The 21,413-nt window shown below is 42.7% G+C and overlaps 2 protein-coding genes across 2 annotated transcripts in view; one reads left to right on the top strand and one right to left on the bottom strand.

Moving 5' to 3' along the window:
• Nucleotides 1-21,413, top strand: part of kctd16b (potassium channel tetramerization domain containing 16b) — an 81,160-nt gene that overhangs the window by 38,434 nt on the left and 21,313 nt on the right. The gene's annotated exons all lie outside the window — the stretch shown is intronic.
• On the bottom strand, nucleotides 602-21,084 carry LOC149979936 (uncharacterized). Its single transcript, XM_090188713.1, has 5 exons — nucleotides 20,900-21,084; nucleotides 20,512-20,789; nucleotides 20,044-20,376; nucleotides 1,137-1,255; nucleotides 602-889 (listed from the first exon to the last, which is right to left on the bottom strand). The coding sequence occupies exons 1-5, from the start codon at nucleotides 21,082-21,084 to the stop codon at nucleotides 602-604; spliced, it is 1,203 nt and encodes a 400-aa protein (XP_090044839.1).

The following is a 21,413-nucleotide window of genomic DNA, read 5'->3' as shown; positions in this document are numbered from 1 at the left end:
CCCACTCTTACAAGCCTGGCCCGCAAGCTGACAGAGGTCTGGATGAGTGGATTGTGAAACAGTTGCTCCTCCATTATCCTTGCTCCTGGCCGTGAAACATCTCTGTGAACAGATAGTCTTTCCCCACGCCCAAAGCACGGCACGGTACAGCGGAGTAATGGCTGACATATCGACCTGCTCCTGATCCAACAGGAACAAGGTCTCTTGCTCTCCTCAGAACAGCCCAAGCAGTGTCTCTCCAAGACACCACCTGCTGTTACAGAAGTCTCTGTGCAGCTTGTAGATGGAACGTTGTAACTCTGGATCCAATGTCTACCAGCCCTTGACCCCCATCATGCAAAGGGAGGTTTAACACTGCTGCACGTGTCCAGTGTTGGCCAAACCAAAATAAATCCACCAGTAACCTCTGAAGTTGCTTGACAAGACACTGTGGGGGATCCAACATCATCAGCCTGTGCTAAAAAATTGTTGTGGCCAGGCGAACAGGACCCTTCCCCTGAAAGATATCAGTGGCAACAACCACTGCTATTTAGACAACTTAGCCACAACCTTCTCCACCAGCCCCTCCCAGTTTCCACCAACAACCCTAGGAACTTCATCCCTACTCTGGCCCACTGTAACCCCCCAGGAAGACTAGGAGATCCTGCTCTGGCCCACTGTAGCCCCCCAGGAAGACGAGGAGATCCTGCTCTGGCCCACTGTAGCCCCCCAGGAAGACGAGGAGATCCTGCTCTGGCCCACTGTAGCCCCCCAGGAAGATCCTGCTCTGCCCCACTGTAGCCCCCCAGGAAGATCCTGCTCTGCCCCACTGTAGCCCCCCAGGAAGATCCTGCTCTGCCCCAATGTAGCCCCCCAGGAAGACTAGGACATCCTGCTCTGGCCCATCTCCCTATAATCGGACCTTCATGCATCCCAGTGATGTCTATCACATCTCTCAAAAGAAATAAGTTGCCCATTATTGTCCAACCCAGGCACACAGTATGCCTGGTCCCTGTGAACTATTGGTTCCAAACAACCTTTCAGCCGATTTGCCAAACACTTGGACAGTATTTTGTAATCCAAGCAGAGCACGATACCTTCCTCCTGTTCTTCAATAGAGCTAAGTCCCCCTTCTACGGCAGTAGTGACAGCACTACCTGCTGGTAGCTGACTGGTAGTTCAGAGTTCTCAAAGGACACCCGAAATACACCACAGAAACATTTGCATAGGAATCCATAGTCATCCTCCTCATCTCCGCTGGATCCGACGTCAGAGACTGTGAAGGTCACATCAAGTAGAATGTGCGCCAACTTCTTCTCCGGCTTTAGGAGCATCTATGTCCGTCAGGGTAGCATCCGTTCTCTAATGAGCGTACCCTTCACCTGATCCTGTAAAATAATACCCCAGCTGTGTCCGCTTAGCCCTGAACTCCCTCTCTGACCCTAAGTCCTGCTGCCCAATAAGGCTATTCTCAATGTCTCTAATATCCTGCTCCAAATTCTGAATAGTAGACCTTATCCTAGCTGTTCCATGGGCAGTGTGTTTTCCTCCCACCATTGTCTTAGGTTCTCAAACTCAACCTTCTTTCCTTTCCAACTCTCCCAAAAGACACCAAACCAATCAGAAAAAGGGGAATCATGCAATAATTTAGCACTAAAGTGACAGTAAAACCTTGGACGAGGTACACCTGACAAGCTATACTCAATCGTTACCATGTGATGGTCTGAAAAGCCACTAGAGCAGATCTGGGAGCCCAGAACCCTGTTATAGCTCCCCTTACTGACATAGATCCTGATAAACCACTGGGAGCCCAGAACCCTGTTATATCTCCCCTTACTGACATAGATCCTGATAAACCACTAGGAGCCCAGAACCCTGTTATAGCTCCCCTTACTGACATAGATCCTGATAAACCACTAGGAGCCCAGAACCCTGTTATAGCTCCCCTTACTGACATAGATCCTGATAAACCACTAGGAGCCCAGAACCCTGTTATAGCTCCCCTTACTGACATAGATCCTGATAAACCACTAGGAGCCCAGAACCCTGTTACAGCTCCCCTTAGATCTTGTCTAGTCTAGCTGCACTAATCTTTCCCTCCACCACCTTCAACCATGTGTAGCTCCTGTCTCCCTGATTCTGTCTCTCCACATATCTACTAGTCCATGCTGTTTCAACATGTTGGTTAAGACCACCCCCGACTGTGGATGAGCTTCCTCTCAGTTCCTATCTAGTATGTAATCTGTCGTACAGTTACAGTCCCCCCCCCCCCCCCCCCGTCAATTACAATACAGCTATTCCTGTCATACTGCAGCAGGACCTGTCTAAGCTTTTCAAAAAGCTGCACCCGGTCAGCCCCCCTGCTGGGAGCATAGAAATGAACAAACAAATGCAGAAAAAAACACCTGCCCCTTCTCAACCTCTGAGGTAGATATTACTTTAAGATCTAGACATGGTGAGAACAGAATCTGCTTCTCCTGCACTTACATTGGAAATATTCCCGCTCCCACTCCGTGCCCCACACTACCTCATTACCACCATCACTGTGTGTCTCTTGTAGGACCACCAAATTTAAACTTTTACGCCTACTAAACTTATACACTACAGCTTCCTATTCCTGTCTCTTACTAAACTTATACACTACAGCCCTCCTATTCCTGTCTCCTACTAAACTTATACACTACAGCCCCCCTATTCCTGTCTCTTACTAAACTCATACACTACAGTTTCCTATTCCTGTCTCTTACTAAACTTATACATTACAGCCCTCCTATTCCTCTCTTACTAAACACATACACTAGAGCGCTCCTATTCCTATATTTTACTAAACGTATACACTACAGCTTCCTATTCCTGTCTCTTACTAAACTCATACACTACAGCCCCCCTAATTCCTGTCTCTTACTAAACTCATACACTAGAGCCCTCCTATTCCTGTCTCTTACTAAACTCATACACTACAGCCCTCCTATTCCTGTCTCTTACTAAACTTATACACTACAGCCCTTCTATTCCTGTCTCTTACTAAACTCATACACTAGAGCCCTCCTATTCCTGTCTCTTACTAAACTTATACACTACAGCCCTCCTATTCCTGTCTCTTACTAAACTTATACATTACAGCCCTCCTATTCCTCTCTTACTAAACTCATACACTAGAGCGCTCCTATTCCTGTCTCTTACTAAACTCATACACTACAGCTTCCTATTCCTGACTCTTACTAAACTCATACACTACAGCCCTCCTATTCCTGTCTCTTACTAAACTCATACACTACAGCCCCCCTATTCCTGTCTCTTACTAAACTTATACATTACAGCCCTCCTATTCCTGTCTCTTACTAAACTTATACACTACAGCCCTCCTATTCCTCTCTTACTAAACTCATACACTACAGCTTCCTATTCCTCTCTTACTAAACTCATACACTAGAGCCCCCCTATTCCTGTCTCTTACTAAACTTATACATTACAGCCCCCCTATTCCTGTCTCTTACTAAACTTATACACTACAGCCCTCCTATTCCTCTCTTACTAAACTCATACACTAGAGCCCTCCTACTCCTGTCTCTTACTAAACTTATACATTACAGCCCTCCTATTCCTTTCTCTTACTAAACTTACACACTACAGCCCTCCTATTCCTGTCCCTTACTAAACTCATACACTAGAGCCCTCCTATTCCTGTCTCTTACTAAACTTATACACTACAGCTTCCTATTCCTGTCTCTTACTAAACGTATACACTACCGCCCTCCTATTCCTGTTTCCTACTAAACTTATACACTACAGCCCTCCTATTCCTGTCTCTTAACAAACTCATACACTACAGCTTCCTATTCCTGTCTCTTACTAAACTCATACACTACAGCCCTCCTATTCCTGTCTCTTACTAAACTCATACACTACAGCCCCCCTATTCCTGTCTCTTACTAAACTTATACATTACAGCCCTCCTATTCCTCTCTTACTAAACTCATACACTAGAGCCCTCCTACTCCTGTCTCTTACTAAACTTATACATTACAGCCCTCCTATTCCTTTCTCTTACTAAACTTACACACTACAGCCCTCCTATTCCTGTCTCTTACTAAACTCATACACTACAGCCCCCCTATTCCTGTCTCTTACTAAACTCATATACTACAGCCCTCCTATTCCTGTCTCCTACTAAACTCATACACTACACTAGAGCCCTCATATTCCTGTCTCTTACTAAACTCATACACTACAGCCCCCCTATTCCTGTCTCTTACTGAACTCATACACTACAGCCCCCTATTCCTGTCTCTTACTAAACTCATACACTAGAGCCCTCCTACTCCTGTCTCTTACTAAAATTATACATTACAGCCCTCCTATTCCTTTCTCTTACTAAACTCATACAATACAGCCCTCCTTCTCCTGTCTCTTACTAAACTTATACACTACAGCTTCCTATTCCTGTCTCTTACTAAACTCATACACTACAGCCCTCCTATTCCTGTCTCCTACTAAACTTATACACTACAGCCCTCCTATTCCTGTCTCTTACCAAACTCATACACTAGAGCCCTCCTATTCCTGTTTCCTACTAAACTTATACACTACAGCCCTCCTATTCCTGTCTCTTACTAAACTCATACACTACAGCTTCCTATTCCTGTCTCTTACTAAACTTATACATTACAGCCCTCCTATTCCTCTCTTACTAAACTCATACACTAGAGCGCTCCTATTCCTGTCTCTTACTAAACTCATACACTACAGCTTCCTATTCCTGTCTCCTACTAAACTCATACACTACAGCCCTCCTATTCCTGTCTCTTACTAAACTCATACACTAGAGCTCTCCTATTCCTGTCTCTTACTAAACTCATACACTAGAGCCCTCCTATTCCTGTCTCTTACTAAACTCATACGCTACAGCCCTCCTATTCCTGTCTCTTACTAAACTCATACACTTGAGCCCTCCTATTCCTGTCTCTTACTAAACGTATACACTACAGCCCTCCTATTCCTGTCTCTTACTAAACTTATACACTACAGCTTCCTATTCCTGTCTCTTACTAAAGGTATACACTACCTCCCTCCTATTCCTGTTTCCTACTAAACTTATACACTACAGCCCTCCTATTCCTGTCTCTTAAACTCATACACTACAGCTTCCTATTCCTGTCTCTTACTAAACTCATACACTACAGCCCTCCTATTCCTCTCTCTTACTAAACTCATACACTACAGCTTCCTATTCCTGTCTCTTACTAAACTTATACATTACAGCCCTCCTATTCCTCTCTTACTAAACTCATACACTAGAGCGCTCCTATTCCTGTCTCTTACTAAACTCATACACTACAGCTTCCTATTCCTGTCTCCTACTAAACTCACACACTTTACAGCCCTCCTATTCCTGTCTCTTACTAAACTCATACACTACAGCCCTCCCATTCCTGTCTCTTACTAAACTCATACACTACAGCCCCCCTATTCCTGTCTCTTACTAAACTCATACACTAGAGTCCTCCTACTCCTGTCTCTTACTAAACTCATACACTAGAGTCCTCCTACTCCTGTCTCTTACTAAACTTATACATTACAGCTTCCTATTCCTGTCTCTTACTAAACTCATACACTACAGCCCCCCTATTCCTGTCTCTTACTAAACTCATACACTACAGCCCTCCTATTCCTGTCTCTTACTAAACTCATACACTACAGCCCTCCTATTTCTGTCTCTTACTAAACTCATACACTAGAGCCCTCCTATTCCTATATTTTACTAAACGTATACACTACAGCTTCCTATTCCTGTATCTTACTAAACTCATACACTAGAGCCCTCCTATTCCTGTATCTTACTAAACTTATACACTACAGCCCTCCTATTCCTGTCTCTTCCCCCATTAATGTTTACAGAGCCCACTCTTACAGCCTCCAGAAAAACGACCTGGCCAAGATAAAGCAAAGCAGTGCAACACAAACAACAACACAGAGTTACACATGAAATAACCAAGCATACAGTTAATAACACAATAGAAAAAAAGAAAGTCTATATACAGTGTGTGCAAATGGCATTAGGAGGTAAGGCAATAAATAGGCCATAGTAGCGAAGTGATTACAATTTAGCAAATTAACACTGGAGTGATAGATGAGCAGATGGTGATGTGCAAGTAAAAATACTGGTGTGCAAAAGAGCAGAAAAGTAAATAAAAACAATATGGGGATGAGGTAGTTACAGGAATCTTCTATAATTTTGGTAATTAACAAGTAATCTATGGCAGTCTATGGTAATTTTGGTAATTAACAAGTACTCTATGGCAGTCTATGGTAATTTTGGTAATTTATACTTTAACTTTTCAAAAAGGAATACCTATTTATTATTCATATTATATGTCCATAAGGTCCATGAGTTTTTATAGGATAGACCATATGAAAAACAAGAGAAAGTAGCCTAATTAATAAAAAAATAAAAACATCTAATCATCAATGCCATTATTTCCAATTAACTCTGCACCTTTTCCAACTATTTTCCTTTTTCACAACTGTTACCAGTTTGGCGGCAAAACATTCAAAACAAAGACATATTGACATGGCAAAATAAACTAAAGTGCGTTTAAAAAAATAAATCAAGGATATTTCATGCAGAAACCCTCATATTAAACAACAATGGTATTCACTTAGTTGATGGTTTATATTCAGAATAATGTTTTACAGCTTTGTCATTCATTTTATTTTAGTAGTTTACTGGGTAGTTTACTGAGTAGTTTACTGGGTAGTTTACTGAGTAGTTTACTGGGTAGTTTACTGGGTAGTTTACTGGGTAGTTTACTGGGTAGTTTACTGAGTAGTTTACTGGGTAGTTTACTGGGTAGTTTACTGAGTAGTTTACTGGGTAGTTTACTGAGTAGTTTACTGGGTAGTTTACTGAGTAGTTTACTGGGTAGTTTACTGGTAAACTTAGAAAGTTTCCAATAATATAACCTCCCTATGCAACGCTAGTTTGGGTTGATGCAAGTGTGATTTGACAAGTTCATGTACTGTAGGTAAGCCCTTTAGCCAGACACTCTAATGCCAAATAATTGGCTCTGTGCTTGACATGCTAATGAATTCTGCTGTGAGAAGTTTGGTGGGAAGTGGAGCAGTAGAATACCTTTGAGGGCATTGGAGGCCACCCCACAGACTAGACATTAATTGGTGGATTAGAATAAGAGCTTTTGAGGACTATGCACAGTTTAGTGGAGCTGAACACAGAGACCACCAAATGAGACATGCAGGGTGTCTGCTATCTAACTAAGTTCTTTATTACTTTTCAAAGTTAATGTGTTAGTATCTGTGTGCTTGGATTCATTCAACATTTAGCTGTTATTGAAATGGTTTGCACAGACTTACATATGTGATATATATCATGTATATCTTTACAGGTGAATAGGCAATCATAATATGTCAATCCATTAATACGTTCTTTTTTTTTTCTCCATAAGGCCTGTTTGTCAACGTATAGTGACACAAGTGTAATGAAGAGCTTAGCAGTGGCGCTCTCGTTTCCTGATAGTGTCAGGCTCATATATGTTGTTTGTAAATAAGGTGGGGAAAAAACAATATTTCCATTCCATGGGGCAACCTCTTGTCCCTCAATTTATTTTCATGTCATTTTTGACATTTAGTGGATCCTGTACTTTTGGGCTTTTAATGAAAAAAGTTGCAAATGTCACACAGCTAATTCACAACTTAACTTTAGCCTCACATATCTACGTTAAGATTTACAGTAAAGAAATAGAACACATCCATCATCTTCATCAAAGCTTTATTGGCTTGGTAGTTGGTTGTCCAAAACAACACTGGTGTGGAGTGCTGATCTTGTCAAAGTGCACTGGGCCGATGGCATTTATCCATCATCAGAACAGTTGTTTACTCTAAGAACAGATTTATAGTGACTTTATAGCCAGGGATGTTTTAATGACAGCCTAGTCCTATGTGTGGGCTGTTTAATGATATATACTGTACAATCTAAGGTGTGCGTTCACAGTCCACTGCTCTTTCAACTGAGTAATACCATTCTCATAATGGCGATCATATGCAATTGTTCATCTATCAAAAATTATTTATTTAATTATAGGCATTCGCAGAGTGGATTGTCAGCCGTATTTCATGAACTTTTCAAACTTTCATCAGTGAACCACAATGATAAAGACTTACAGTATTAATTCTTGAACCGACTCACATTTAGGAAAGGATGCTTCTGCACTGCACATTGAAATAGAAATAGGAATGTCTGTGGTCGTTATTATTATTTCCAGGGACCTTTTTCATTTTGCTAAATGGGCACCGCCTGGCTTTTCTTTCAACGTTATTTTCCTTCCATTCACATCTTCCATCAAAGTCCATTAAAACCTGCAATAAAACATGTCATTGAATGGAAGATCAAATGTATCATTTGAGAAGATGCAGCAACATTGATTGAATGCTGTTGGATTGATCATTACTGTGTTGGTAGATGATGGAAGGAGTTGGAAATATCCAAGTCCATAACCAAACCTCTGATTCAGGTAATGGCAGTGACTATTAGGAGATTTGCCCATCCTGGTAGACTGGATGCACAGTGGACCTGCTGTGTGAGAGAGAGAGAGAGAGAGAGAGAGAGAGAGAGAGAGAGAGAGAGAGAGAGAGAGAGAGAGAGAGAGAGAGAGAGAGAGAGAGAGAGAGAGAGAGAGAGAGAGAGAGAGAGAGAGAGAGAGAGAGAGAGAGAGAGAGAGAGAGAGAGAGAGAGAGAGAGAGAGAGAGAGAGAGAGAGAGAGAGAGAGAGAGAGAGAGAGAGAGAGAGAGAGAGAGAGAGAGAGAGAGAGAGAGAGAGAGAGAGAGAGAGAGAGAGAGAGAGAGAGAGAGAGAGAGAGAGAGAGAGAGAGAGAGAGAGAGAGAGAGAGAGAGAGAGAGAAGAGAGAGAGAGAGAGAGAGAGAGAGAGAGAGAGAGAGAGAGAGAGAGAGACAGAGAGAGAGAGAGACACAGAGAGAGAGAGAGACACAGAGAGAGAGAGAGACACAGAGACACAGAGATGGCCAAGGCCCAGAATGCTGAATAAGAGGCAACATCTGGCAGAATAAGAGTAGGGCTCCACTCCAGTCCCTATAAAGACCTGCTGTTTCTAAACACCACTAAAAGGAAGCGGCGTCTGCTCCCAGCCATCCGTCTCTGGCTGCCGGTCACACCGTGCGTTTATGACAGAGCAGCATCTGCCTTTAACACCTAGGATAGGAGCAGAAGGGTTTTGATCTTAGCTGGCTGATTGCTGCAAATGGACAGTCATAAACCGAACCCGATGGCTAGTCATTCACCAGTAAATTCACTATGGAGGGGTATTCAACCAAAAAATTAGTTACTCAAGGTTTTAAAAATAATGTTGTCACCAAATCAGGGAGAGGAACTTTCTGCCATATGTACAAGCTGTGCAATTTCAACACGAGACTCTGCCAAACACAATTAGGTTGATGCCCGCGTTGTTTTGCACCTGGTACATCTGAGCTGCTACATACTCGCAATTTCCATGTTGTCTTTCATGCTACAGTGAATTGGGTTATTGACAGTCCTGCTCGTGGTTTCTATGGTTTTGAGGCCTGCCTGAAAGAGGCTGATAGTGTAGTGGAAATATTGAGTCAAATATTTCTCAGATACAGGAGCTTGTGAACTCAAATAGACTTTATTACAGAAAGTAACAAAGCCGAGCAACTCCATGGAGGAACTGCCCTTCTTGTTCAGAACATCAGTATTTCCACCAGACATGTTCCCTCCTTCTCATGTAGATGATTAACTCCCCTTGGCCACATGCCACTATTATCTTTGTGACTTAATTCTGGCTTGTGTACGCCCACATCTGGCTTAGGTTAGATTATATTGGTGGTGCACCCACAGGTCCTCTATAAGGAATAATACATGTATTACAAATACTGTAGTTCTATTTCATTATGTCTAATGTTTAACTCTGTTTTGGACCACTCCTGCGCTTAGTCTTATACTGCTTCTTCTTCCTACTTCCAAAGGAAATAGTATGGGATTACTAGGCGACCGGAGACTCTCCAACATGGGTAATGGAAAATTACCAAAGAGCTGGATTTTTCTCCCACAGTAGATGCAACATCTAAGCACATTGCTGGAGCCATTAAACTATCCACTGTGCCTGCTCAAGCTGTGAGGGGCTGACAGATATATGCGTTGCCGTAACCATGACTACAGATCTATGTTGTTCTTTTGTGTCCGTCATAGTGGCCAACCTTTGAACCCTCAGAAACGCCACAACAATGTTAGTGGTTTTCATTAAAGTAACAATCAGCAGTTGAAACAATGACTATGTGTCTTCCCCACCACTTTCTGTAAAAACCGTAGGGATGAGCATGGAGAAATGGACCCCTCTCAAATTAATTGACAGAGCTATGGATGCAAGGACTGATCATCCATGATATATATCAAAATTATAGTTTGAATGTTTTTTTTAATGGTATATGGTGTTTACATTTGCTTTGTTTATAAACATTGGAGTAAATGTTGGGTTTTGATGGGGTACGATAGTTGTACTAAGCTAATAATGCATTTATAAATTATATTCTTCAATACTCAATGGGTTTTATTTATTTTTATTTTTTACACATCATTCATTTATAAGTCCAAAAATGGATGTGGCAACTGCAGGTTGACATTTAAGAGTAATTTACCAATATATTTATGTTTCATAAGGCAGCTTCACTGATGTTGTGAGAAACATGTTATCTCCATGATATGTAGTATTTATTGGCTTTAATATGACTAATATGTGTAGGAGGAGGCTTCATGTAGAGTGCTATGTGGAGCTAAATGCAGTGTGTCAGATCCACGGCCCCGCTGCTAAAGCCCTGACAAACAGCAGATGTGTGAAACACACTGACGTAACTATGTAATGATATTCTGTGAGAGCAAGTCTGGCGCGAGGCAGAAAGCCACAACGAGCCAAAGCTGTTGTACCTAGTGACCCACCACACACACAGCTCAGCGCTGTAAACCGAGCTGACGCACACGTCACATTTAATGCCATTAAGTTCGTCAAGAACACAGGGCTGTGCTAAAAAGTGAGAATTAAATGAGCTACTGTAGCTTACAGCCTCTGTATGAAATTGCATTGATGTCGCCAAGCTCATTGAGGCTCTCTCTCTCTCCGTCTTAAGTTGTGGTGAGCTAGCATATGCACAAACGTCTCTAAGTCACAGCCGATAAGCTGAAAAACACATGGCTTAATTGCGACTTGAATTAGCATAGTTAGGGCATATTTGGAGGCTCGCTCCAGCGTTTGTGTCCCATATCCACAATGCCGTTTCGTTCCCCCAGCCCTAATGAGACCCCTGGGAATGGCTCCATTGATTTCCAGACTGTCTCTAGCTGCCTTTGAATCTCAAGGCCTGCGTTTGGCCCACGTGGTGAGAACAGACTGGCATCATCACCAGTATTATATTATCATATTAATGTTATCATATTTATTCACAGGAAAGGCTTTATATACACTGACTGTACAAAACATTAGGAACTCTTTCAGCTCGTTGTTTTCTGCTATCATACCTGCATGTCATCAAGATATGACATTTTAGTCTCAGTGAGCTGGCATGACCAGACGCAAAATCCGTATTTTCTAAACAATTCCTGGGAAGGAACGACAGCATTGCTATAAAATAATTTGATCGAGCTTAAAAGCCAGGCAGTCATAGAAAAATGTGCCCCATTTTAAAAGTGTCAGGAAGTGTGCAAACAAAACTTCTAGTCTACTGCTCTGTACTGTATATACTCTCAGGATGCTCGACTGATATCTTTCAAATATCAGGCTGTTTGCAACTAGCTGGGAGCCTGGTCAGACTAATTACAGAAGACATTGTGTTGAAATCCAGGCCTACCTTAGTAAAGAAATAGAGAGACTACTTGTTCCCTATCTAGTCATCCCTGATTTTGTTTACAGTGTATACACACACACACACACACACACACATACACACACACACACACGCTCAGAGCCAGTGTTGGGGACAGATCCATCAGTAGCCAGAGAGAGATTCCTTCCCTCCCTGGTGGGATATGAGTGATGCTGCTGCTGGACACACATTTCCCCTGTTCCCTCCTTCACATGCCCTTTAAGATAAGCATCTCCGAGCATAGATCTGAGCGGCAGGCAGAGACGCCGAGCCAGCGGTGACATGATAAGGGGATTTACGTCTGATACAGCATATTGATCTGACACCCATCAATCTGCTCTCCCTTTAAAAATGACCTGAGCCTTTCTTACTTTGACATCCCCCAGTCTCAAAAGAGGTTGGTTTCTGTGTGGGAAAAGCTGGCCATGAATTAGGCGGTCAATTGTTTGCTGAGGGAGAGTGGATGCAGTGCTAATTTTGCTCATTATTGGTGTCCTGGAGCTCTGATTTCTCCGTTTATCTACCGCCGGACCACTCTCCCCCGAATGCAGCATCAACACTTTGTTCCTGCAGCGAGACAGATAAAGGAATCAGCATGGCCATACCAATATGTTTGCTCTCTGTAAGCAGCTCTTGCGGACAGAGGGAGAGGGGCACACATGCGGGAGGGAGGAAGGATAAGGGAGAGAGAGAAATTGAACATCAGAAAGAGCGAGAGAAAGGCGGAAGGGCTCTGTTGGTGCATGATAATAGTTATGATATTGTTTGCAGATTATGGGATGCAGTGGCGGATTTAGGTATAGGCGACATAGGCAGCCGCCCAGGGCGGCATCTTGCCGGGGGCGGCACAGGGCTGCCCGCACAATTTTTTGGGGAGTGGTGACATTTGTGCGATCGATTTTCTATCGGCCATTTGCACATCACGTCAATGATATTATGTCACCGTGTGGGACAGTGGGTCAATTAACCTTGTCGGAGTGGGCGCCATGGTTCTAGTTTGTGAGCTAGGCAGGCTACTGCCTGGGAAGGTCTCCCACTCAAAAGTACGAGATGGGGAGGGGGGCGGGGGTAGGTTGACCTAAGGTCTCCACACTGGAAGCCCGAGGTAGGGGGAGCGGGGGAATCTATCAAATATCGCACCTCTAACTTTGTACAGTACTAATGCAATTAGTCAATCAGTCACACTACGAAATGCTACCAAATAAACCTCAATTCATCCATAATACTGTGAATATATAGTTTCACAGACATGTTGTTGCATTTGTTTCTGGTTTGTGTGAAATCTTTAAGAATAATATAAAACCAGTCTACACACCACCAGGGTGAATCGGTTTAGTCTTGACTCTTGGTTGACAGTGTTGGGGGATGGGTAATGTATTGATGCTCGAGTGCCAAATCAACACAAAATGTGTTTATATTTGTCTTTGTTACTTCTATTTGTTTATATATTTTTATATGTATATTGTTTTAACTGTTATGATTATTTATTTGTTTTGTTCCAAATGTCTGAATAAAAATGACAGTTAGTGCAGAATGGTGGGGGGTTCGCCGAGGGAGCCATACAGGCTAGAACCGCCGCTGATGGGACGTTTATATAGACATCATCTGTTCATAATTAATCAGAGGCCAGTGTGTTGGAGAGTGTTTGTCTGCCTACACTGTAACAGTATTCAGTCTAGGGCTGCAGTAGAATCAGTTTGTGGGACTAACAGTCATCACATTACATCCTATCAAAAAACTGGAAGATTTGTAATTGACATGCAAAACACCCATTGCATACTGTAGTTTGGGAATGTCCGTATTCATACTAGTAGTGGTTATTGTAGAATTTGTAGTACAATGTGAAAACAAGATGTGACTAGTAAGATATCCTACCGGGTCTTTCTCATATAAAATGTTTTGATTTTACACGGCCATCGATGCAGCTTTGTAATTTTAAAGACTAACGCAGACGGTCCTCTGTGGCCGAGACTGAACAAGAACAAGATCCTTCTCTATCATAGTACGAGACAGCCCACTGGCCACTTACGGCAGTTCAATGTCTAGTTTTGATCGACATTTGGTTGAGTTGTCAACTAACGTGAATTGAAAATGTTAAATCAATAAAACATTTCAGAGTGTCGTTGGATTTAGTTTGAAAGTGGAAAAAAATACTAAATTCCCTTATGTTGATGACTTTTTAAAAATCCGATCAGTTTTCAACATTGATTCAACGTCATCACATATCATTTTTTTGTTGAAATGACGTGGAAACAGCGTTGGGAGCAGTCGGAACTCGTCTGATACATTTCCATATTGAAGTGGTCTGATGTCTGCAGAGCTTTATAGGGGGACATTTCAGTTCTACATACTCTTAGATAGAGTTTGCATTGCTTTTGCAATGCTAAGGCAAAATACTGCTTATATGCTAAATGTGTGTCAAATGTAGTAAAGTAAAATGGAGTATACAAAAGAGATAATTATGGTATGCGTTAACAGTTAATGAGTGTCTTTATATTCTAGTCTACATGCCTTCTAAACCCTGCACGCAAATACTTGATTATGAATTACAGAGTGGAGCATGCCAGTACTTGATTATATAGTGATATAGTCTCTGTAAGGATGGAAGTTTATTTGGGAGAAGGTGAGAGAGGTCTGGTCAGAGGCCTTGTAAGAGAACGCTAAACACAGACAGACTATCAGGTCCTGCTCCCAGGAGGGTGACCTGTGGTCCCTACAACTCTGTGTTTAAAGACTTTGTGGTTCGGCACTATGATCTTTATCACTAATTGGTCCCATTCATTTATGTAGACTTGGTCACTGGAAACGAGGTTAGGAGTCTGAAAGCTAAACATAAAAAGGCCATTTTTCAATGGCATGGAAATAGATGTCCCTAATTAAAAGAAAAGCTTAATGAAGAGGAGAGCACAGCAGAGGCCCTGCATATGGGGCTGCTACACACACTACTACAGACACTGCTACAGACACTGTTACACACACTACTACAGACACTGCTACACACACTACTACAGACACTGTTACACACACTGCTACACACACTACTACAGACACTGCTACAGACACTGCTACACACACTACTACAGACACTGCTACACACACTACTACAGACACTGCTACACACACTACTACAGACACTGTTACACACACTGTTACAGACACTGTTACACACACTACTACAGACACTACACAAAGAAAAGCTTAATGAAGAGGAGAGCACAGCAGAGGCCCAGCAGAGGCTCTTCATATGGGGCTGCTACACACACTACTACAGACACTGTTACACACACTACTACAGACACTGTTACACACACTGTTACAGACACTGTTACACACACTACTACAGACACTGTTACAGACACTGATACACACACTACTACAGACACTGCTACAGACACTGCTACACACACTACTACAGACACTGCTACACACACTACTACAGACACTGCTACACACACTACTACAGACACTGCTACAGACACTACTACAGACACTACTACAGACACTACACAAATAAAAGCTTAATGAAGAGGAGAGCACAGCAGAGGCCCTGCATATGGGGCTGCTACACACACTACTACAGACACTGTTACACACACTGTTACAGACACTGTTACACACACTGCTACACACACTGTTACAGACACTGATACACACACTACTACAGACACTGCTACAGACACTGCTACACACACTACTACAGACACTGCTACACACACTACTACAGACACTGCTACACACACTACTACAGACACTGCTACACACACTACTACACACACTGCTACACACACTGCTACACACACTACTACAGACACTGCTACAGACACTGCTACACACACTACTACAGACACTGCTACACACACTACTACAGACACTGCTACACACACTACTGCAGACACTGTTACACACACTGTTACAGACACTGCTACACACTCTGCTACACACACTGCTACAGACACTGCAAAAACACTGCTACAGACACTGCTACACACACTACTACAGACACTGCTACAGACACTACCACAGACACTGTTACACACACTGTTACACACACTGTTACAGACACTGCTACACACACTGCTACAGACACTGCTACACACACTACTACAGACACTGCTACAGACACTACTACAGACACTGTTACAGACACTGCTACACACACTACTACAGACACTGCTACACACACTACTACAGACACTGATACACACACTACTACAGACACTGCTACAGACACTGCTACACACACTACTACAGACACTGCTACACACACTACTACAGACACTGCTACAGACACTACTACAGACACTGCTACAGACACTACTACAGACACTGCTACACACACTACTACAGACACTGCTACACACACTACTACAGACACTGCTACACACACTACTACAGACACTGTTACAGACACTGCTACACACACTACTACAGACACTACTACAGACACTACTACAGACACTGCTACACACACTACTACAGACACTGCTACAGACACTACTACAGACACTACTACAGACACTGCTACAGACACTGCTACACACACTACTACAGACACTGCTACACACACTACTACAGACATTGCTACAGACACTGTTACACACACTGTTACACACACTACTACAGACACTGCTACACACACTACTACAGACACTACTACACACACTGCTACACACACTACTACAGACACTGCTACACACACTGTTACAGACACTGCTACACACACTGCTACACACACTGTTACAGACACTGTTACAGACACTGCTACACACACTACTACAGACACTGCTACACACACTACTACAGACACTGCTACACACACTACTACAGACACTGCTACACACACTGTTACAGACACTGCTACACACACTACTACAGACACTGTTACAGACACTGCTACACACACTACTACAGACACTACTACAGACACTACTACAGACACTGCTACACACACTACTACAGACACTGCTACAGACACTACTACAGACACTGCTACAGACACTGCTACACACACTACTACAGACACTGCTACACACACTACTACAGACACTGCTACAGACACTGTTACACACACTGTTACACACACTACTACAGACACTGCTACACACACTACTACAGACACTACTACACACACTGCTACACACACTACTACAGACACTGCTACACACACTGTTACAGACACTGCTACACACACTGCTACACACACTGTTACAGACACTGTTACAGACACTGCTACACACACTACTACAGACACTGCTACACACACTACTACAGACACTGCTACACACACTACTACAGACACTGCTACACACACTACTACAGACACTGCTACACACACGACTACAGACACTGCTACACACACTGTTACAGACACTGCTACACACACTGCTACACACACTGTTACAGACACTGCTACAGACACTGCTACACACACTACTACAGACACTGCTACACACACTACTACAGACACTGCTACACACACTGCTACACACACTACTACAGACACTGCTACACACACTGCTACACACACTGCTACAGACACTGCTACAGACACTGCTACACACACTGTTACAGACACTGCTACACACTGTTACAGACACTGCTACACACACTGCTACACACACTGTTACAGACACTGCTACAGACACTGCTACACACACTACTACAGACACTGCTACACACACTACTACAGACACTGCTACACACACTGCTACACACACTACTACAGACACTGCTACACACACTACTACAGACACTGCTACACACACTACTACAGACACTGCTACACACACTACTACAGACACTGATACACACACTACTACAGACACTACTACATACACTGCTACACACACTGTTACAGACACTACTACAGACACTGCTACACACACTACTACAGACACTGCTACACACACTACTACACACACTGCTACACACACTGTTACACACACTGCTACACACACTAATACAGACACTGCTACACACACTACTACACACACTGCTACACACACTGTTACACACACTGCTACACACACTACTACAGACACTGCTACACACACTGTTACAGACACTGCTACACACACTGTTACAGACACTGCTACACACACTACAACAGACACTGTTACAGACACTGCTACACACACTGTTACACACACTACTACACACACTACTACACACACTGCTACACACACTGTTACAGACACTACTACACACACTACTACAGACACTACTACAGACACTGCTACACACACTGTCACAGACACTGCTACAGACACTGTTACAGACACTACTACAGACACTGCTACACACACTACTACACACACTGCTACACACACTGCTACACACACTACTACACACACTGCTACACACACGGTTACACACACTGCTACAGACACTGCTACAGACACTGCTACACACACTACTACAGACACTGCTACACACACTGCTACAGACACTACTACAGACACTGCTACACACACTGCTACACACACTACTACACACACTGTTACACACACTGCTACACACACTGCTACACACACTACTACAGACACTGCTACACACACTGTTACACACACTACTACACACACTGTTACACACACTACTACACACACTGTTACACACACTGCTACACACACTGCTACACACACTGCTACACACACTACTACAGACACTGCTGAACAAATGGGATGTGAAAAGTGTCTTGCTGAGACCTGTCACCAAGTAGTGTCACTTTTAGCCCAAATATATAACACCCTGCTAAATTAAAGAAGCAAGACATTTTCACAAGGGAGTAGAGGGACACAAATACACACACACACACACACACACACACACACACACACACACACACACACACACACACACACACACACACACACACACACACACACACACACACACACACACAACAGCTATAAAAGACAGAGGGACTGATGTAAAACGATTGCAGTTTGAAGACCCCATGCAGTCAAAGGCATCACTCAAGATGTTCCATATAGTTTAATCTACACTGGGTGGACAAAACATTAGGAACACCTGCTCTTTTCATGACGTTGACTGACCAGGTGACTCCAGGTGAAAGCTATGATCCCTTATTGATATCACTTCTTAAATCCACTTCAATCAGTGTAGATGAAGGGGAGGATACAGGTTAAAGAAGGATTTTTAAGTCTTGAGACAAGGGGTGAATGGGCAATACAAAATATCTAAGTGCCTTTTGAACGGGATATGATAGTGTAGTGGGCATAATATTTATAATGTATGATATCATAAAAACCTCACATGTGACTCGTAATAAGAATAAGCAATTAGCCCATTACAGTTATTTTTTACAATCGCTAGGACCCGTTTCTCAATACATACTGTAGGTCACTTTTTCAAAACTCTTCACACAGTTCTCCTAACTGGCACAGCAGTTAATTTCACATCCAAAATGTACTAAAACTACTAAAACACTTCATGCATGTCTCAAATCAACTCGCTCTTCCATAACACTATAGCAAAGGTTGTCACCCAACAAGCACACTTTGTCACTAATAAAACAATGACCTAAAAAACACTAACAACAGGTAGCATTACACAATGTTTTGTTTTGTCAAATGTCTTGAAAAAACAAGAATGACACCTCTCTACGGTTTAGAATTCACTGCAGTATATGTTACAGGAATGAATCATGCATTATGCAATATGCTTCAATATGTTTTATGTCATTGAATGGCATTGAGTGATTCCAAAATACAACAATGTGTATATACACCGTCTACCGATACAGATACAGTAGGAATGCTAGTCAACCCTGTCTTCTGCATTTGGCCACAGGTTCTCATCCACATCTTATGTCATCTTGGACAATACACCTAGGAAAGATTATTTTGGCATACCTGGTCCGTCCCTGGCAATCTTCTGCAGATATGTCCAGGAATCCAGCATTCATTGTGTCCAGGAGGGACATTTGATCATGTGGATGGTGGTCATAAACCTTCCCCCTACATGAGGAAAATAATTCCTCTATGGGGTTGAGGAATGGAGAGTAAGGTGGGAGGAAAAGTGACACCATCCTGGGATGGGCTGCAAACCACTCTGTGACTTCATGGGAGTGGTGAAATGCCACACTGTCCCATACAATTACAAACGTTGGCCGATTTCGCCTCACTACAACCCTTTCCACACCTGACAATACCCTTCCATAGAGGTGATCCAGGAATGAAATGAGATGCTCGGTGTTGTATGGCACAACCCTTCCATAGAGGTCATCCAGGAATGAAATGAGATGCTCGGTGTTGTATGGCCCAATTAGCGATTTGTGTAACAGCAATCCATCAGAGGATATTGCAGCAGACATTGTGATGTTGGCACCCCTTTGGCCCGGGACATCCACTGTGGCGCTTTTCCCAATCACATTCCTTCCGCGCCGCCGTGTTTTGGCCAAGTTGAAACCAGCCTCATCCACAAAGATGAATATATGGGGTGTTTGCCTGGCTTCAATCTCCATGACTCTATTAAATAAATCCACAAGGCAACATAAGAGTTAGGCTATTACAGTAGTTTACATTATACCTAAAACATGCTATTGTGTGCCTCTGCCCTGTTTGGTTTTGTTCAAAACCAGTTCTGTATTTTATAGTCATCTTACATGGACATATTGGTTTCTGAGATGCTTGACTCGTTCAGAGCTCCTCTCAAAGGGGACAGTGTACAACTGCTTCACCCTGACTTGATGTTGTTTCAGGACTCTAGAAATAGTTGTTATGCTTACATTGTGAATATTTCCAAATGTAATGTTCTCTGCCAACACCCTGTCCCAAATCTCTGTGAGTTTTAGGCCATTGTTTCTGATGACCATATCAAAGATTGCAGTTTCCTGCACAGCAATGAAAATCCTACCTCTCCCACCTGTGGGAGGTAACAGTTGGGTCCTAAGCAGAAATACCCAAAAAATTACACACAAGTGGGTTTGGAGGCTTTGCTCAATTTACTTCTGTAATGTGCAGTTCAGTCAGATGCCCTTGCAGAATGCACATCTTACCTGTTGTTTTGACTGACATTTCTCACAATAGATGCCACTGTTGAGCGTTGCAGATTTGGCTGCACTCTCAGACCAGCCTCTCTCATTGATAGACCATGATTTATTACATGATCAATTATAGTAGCCCTAGTCTCATCTGAGACTACAGCTCTTGATCTTCCTCTCAGTCTTCTTCCACCATGCATACGTACTCCTCTCCCTCTCCCTCTCCCATCCACTCTTCTTCCTCTGTCAGCCACTTCTCTATCTCTGGCTGGGTCCATGTTCACATTACAGTACAGAATTATTCTTAAAATGTCCTCTTTTGTATAGATGATAATGAAATTGAAAGACAAACACCTGGGTAGGTGTTCAGATACAATGGGAATCAGCTGTGGTTGGTCTAATTGTTTGGATAGTATTTCATTTTTTAGATTTTGAATATATTTCAATACGGTATTATTGTAGAAATGTAGCAAATTGCTGTCTTATTAAATGTGTGTTATGTTAGGTTTTGAACTTAAATTTAACAGTT

This window comes from Oncorhynchus mykiss, chromosome 10, assembly GCF_057628025.1.
Source record: "Oncorhynchus mykiss isolate SJ-2025 chromosome 10, ASM5762802v1, whole genome shotgun sequence".
Classification (NCBI taxonomy): Eukaryota; Metazoa; Chordata; class Actinopteri; order Salmoniformes; family Salmonidae; genus Oncorhynchus; species Oncorhynchus mykiss.
Note: the sequence above shows the minus strand (reverse complement) of the source record. Positions and strands in the feature narration are given on the sequence as shown.

What these genes read in the sequence shown, in the direction of transcription:
- LOC149979936 (XM_090188713.1), bottom strand. Translation starts at nt 21,084, where the DNA reads ATGCATGGTGGAAGAAGACTGAGAGGAAGATCAAGAGCTGTAGTCTCA. An exon ending in AATGTCAGTCAAAACAACAG is followed by an intron (nt 20,790 to 20,899) that starts GTAAGATGTGCA and finishes ATTTCTGCTTAG; the next exon opens with GACCCAACTGTTACCTCCCA. An exon ending in TACCAGTCAGCTACCAGCAG is followed by an intron (nt 890 to 1,136) that starts GTAGTGCTGTCA and finishes GTCCGATTATAG; the next exon opens with GGAGATGGGCCAGAGCAGGA.